The 2,809-nt window shown below is 40.7% G+C and overlaps 1 protein-coding gene across 1 annotated transcript; it reads right to left on the bottom strand.

The window, feature by feature from the left end:
- Nucleotides 1-640: 640 nt before the first annotated feature.
- Nucleotides 641-2,159, bottom strand: LOC131029069 (cytochrome P450 94C1). The gene has a single exon (XM_057959463.2). It carries the CDS (start codon nucleotides 2,133-2,135, stop codon nucleotides 681-683), a length of 1,455 nt encoding a protein of 484 aa, XP_057815446.2. The 5' UTR covers nucleotides 2,136-2,159; the 3' UTR covers nucleotides 641-680.
- Between the last annotated feature and the right edge of the window lie 650 nt (nucleotides 2,160-2,809).

Raw genomic sequence — 2,809 nt, forward strand, 5'->3', positions numbered from 1 at the left:
AAACAAACTTGTCTCGTATGCTTTAAGAAATTTGCTAGACATTCTTCTTATATAATTATCTTAATCTCTTAATATTCTTTCAATTGAATATTTTCCAAATTTGACATTGATCAATTTTTAATCTAACAAAAGAAACAAACGTGTTTCATATGATTGAAGAATTTTGCTAGATATTATTCATATATATTAAATATCTTTATCTCTTAATATTCCTTCAATTGAGTGTTTTCCAAATTTGACATAGATCCATTTTTAATCTAACAAAAGAAACAAACATATCTTATATAATTGAAAAAATTTGATAGATATTGTTTATATATAAAAGCCATTAATCTCTTAATATTCCTTCGAGTTTGAATATTTTCCAAATCTGACATAGATCCATTTTTAAAATAAACTTATCTCGTATGATTGAAGAAATTGTCTCGTGTAACTGAAAAAGTTCGCAAAATATTGCTCATTTTTAGCTAACGAAAAAAAGCAAGCTTGTCTCGTATGATTGATTGTTTAGTCATATATAAACTTATTGAAGTACAATTAGTCGTACATGTTTCACAGGTATGAATGAATTTTCTAAAAAAAATAGTTATAAATATTATACATTGCACATGGTAAGTGCTCCTGAGAGGGATTGCAATGGAGACAATTCTAAGACATGATTGACGTCACAAGACAAGCAATCACGAGCTTCGCTTTTCCACAACAACTGGCAGGCCATTCTTCATACTTGCAGTTAAACTTGGAATGCAATGTCCCTCGTGCTGGGGATCAACCCTTAAGCGAAATCCACGAATCACAGAAGCAGCGATATATTTCATCTGAATGAGCGCCATGTCTTTGCCCAAACACATGCGGGCACCAGCCTGAAAGACAGCGTACTTAAATGGCCTCTGCGGAAGAAACACACCGTCCTTAATCCATCTCTCTGGCTTAAACTCCATGCAATCTGTGCCCCAGATGCTATCCATTCTCCCCATTGCGTAGGGATGATAAGTTACTCGGCTACCCTTTTTCACGAAGGTACCGTCTGGAAGATAATCATCATGAAGCGCCTGTTTTGAGTCGTAGCGAACAGGAGGAAATAGCCGCATTGACTCATATATCGCCGCATGAAGATACTCCATCCCTTTCATCTCCTCATATGACAGGGCCTTTAACTTATTCACTTCGTTAAAAATGAGTTCCTCCACCTCGGGATGGGAAGAAACGAGCCAGAAGAACCATGTCAATGCAGAAGCCGTGGTATCTCTGCCAGCCAACACGAAACTCACCACAATATCTCGTAAACAGTCCTCTTCAAAGTTGCCTTGAGTTAGCTGGAGAAATCTTGAGAGCAGGTCTGGTTTGAGATCCCCTTCCACACTTCTCTTGTCGATAATATCTCTGGCAAACTTGTGAACAACACGGACTGCTTCAGCGAGAGTCTTTTCGGAGCCGACGTTCAAAGCCCGCTTGAGTTTCCACTCCAGGCTTATCACAGATCGCGCTCTTTTGGAACTCAGGTAGCTTGCGACGTCCATGGCTTCTGCAAACTCAGACTGCGGAAGACTGAGGTCGAGACAGTTTGGATCCATTCCGAATGCCACTTTGCAGATGTTGTCGAATGAAAAGCGCCGCAGAACGTCTTGAAAATCAAGAACACTCCCACTTTGACAAGCTTGCTCGAGCAAAGGCAGCAAACGATCCGTCGTCTCTGCCTGCACGCAATCAACAATGAAATTGCGCAGAGATTTTGTATTGAATTCGTAGCTTGCAATCTTCCTCTGCATTCTCCACGGCTCTCCGTCTGCGTTGAAGATGCCATTGCCCAGCAGGTCGTGCAGAATCTCGTTGAAGGTGTGACCTTTGGGATAATTCTCAAATCGGGTCTTCAGTATGTGCTCCACGTTCTCTGGATTAGCCGTCATCACTGTGGTAATGGCGCCCAACCGCTGAATTGTCATGGTCTGCGTGGGGGAGTCTCTTAGTAGCTCTGTGTACCATTCACAAAGCCTGCTTTGGTTTTTCCAGAAGGAAATCATGCACCCAACAAAAGGATACGATTTAGGCCCATAAAACTCAAACGAATTGCGCCGCTTCACTAAGAAAACTCCACATATTAACACTACCAAGCCTAAAACTATAATAACTGCCATAGATCTGTTGCAGGAGATGCTTGATTTGCAGCTGATCCGATTGAGTGTGATAGAATGTTGAGTTTAGAGATCAGCACTTGTGATGTTATATAACAGAGCAAATCTTAAATCACCCACATGTTTGATACCAAAGTAATTTGATCACATGTCTCTTTGCAGTTAAGATGCATAAGCATAACGTTTAATTATTGAACAACTCAATCTTTTCTCCGCGTGCTTCCTGCTTCGTACTGGAAATGCATAATTTTAATGAGGCCCGGAGGCGTGAATCAGCAGCTCCACTGCTTTTCCATGGATGACGCGTATGCTGAGGCCTTCAATCTATTTTTCTATTCGTTGCAAGCAACCTACCCACTCTGAGGCCTGTTATTCTATTTTATATTAGAATTAAGAGACACATTTGCACTTTGATTCAGAATTTGTATTGTGTACGAGGTATTCAAAGGCTTAGAGCAGCCGTTACAGGGAAAGGGAGCGGAGGAGGGGCCCTTGTGCTTTCCATCATGTGTAATAAAAACCAGTGTGGAGTCGGTTAATCCAACTGTGTAATATAGTTGGGTTAGCGCGTCGGTTGAAGAATACATCTCCCCTATTTTCCAAAACGTTTCTTCTAGTATACGGCTTACTGTTTTGATCACCACGAGTTTCTCGCCACGGCATTATAAAAATATTTG

This window comes from Cryptomeria japonica, chromosome 3 (genome assembly GCF_030272615.1).
Source record: "Cryptomeria japonica chromosome 3, Sugi_1.0, whole genome shotgun sequence".
Classification (NCBI taxonomy): Eukaryota; Viridiplantae; Streptophyta; class Pinopsida; order Cupressales; family Cupressaceae; genus Cryptomeria; species Cryptomeria japonica.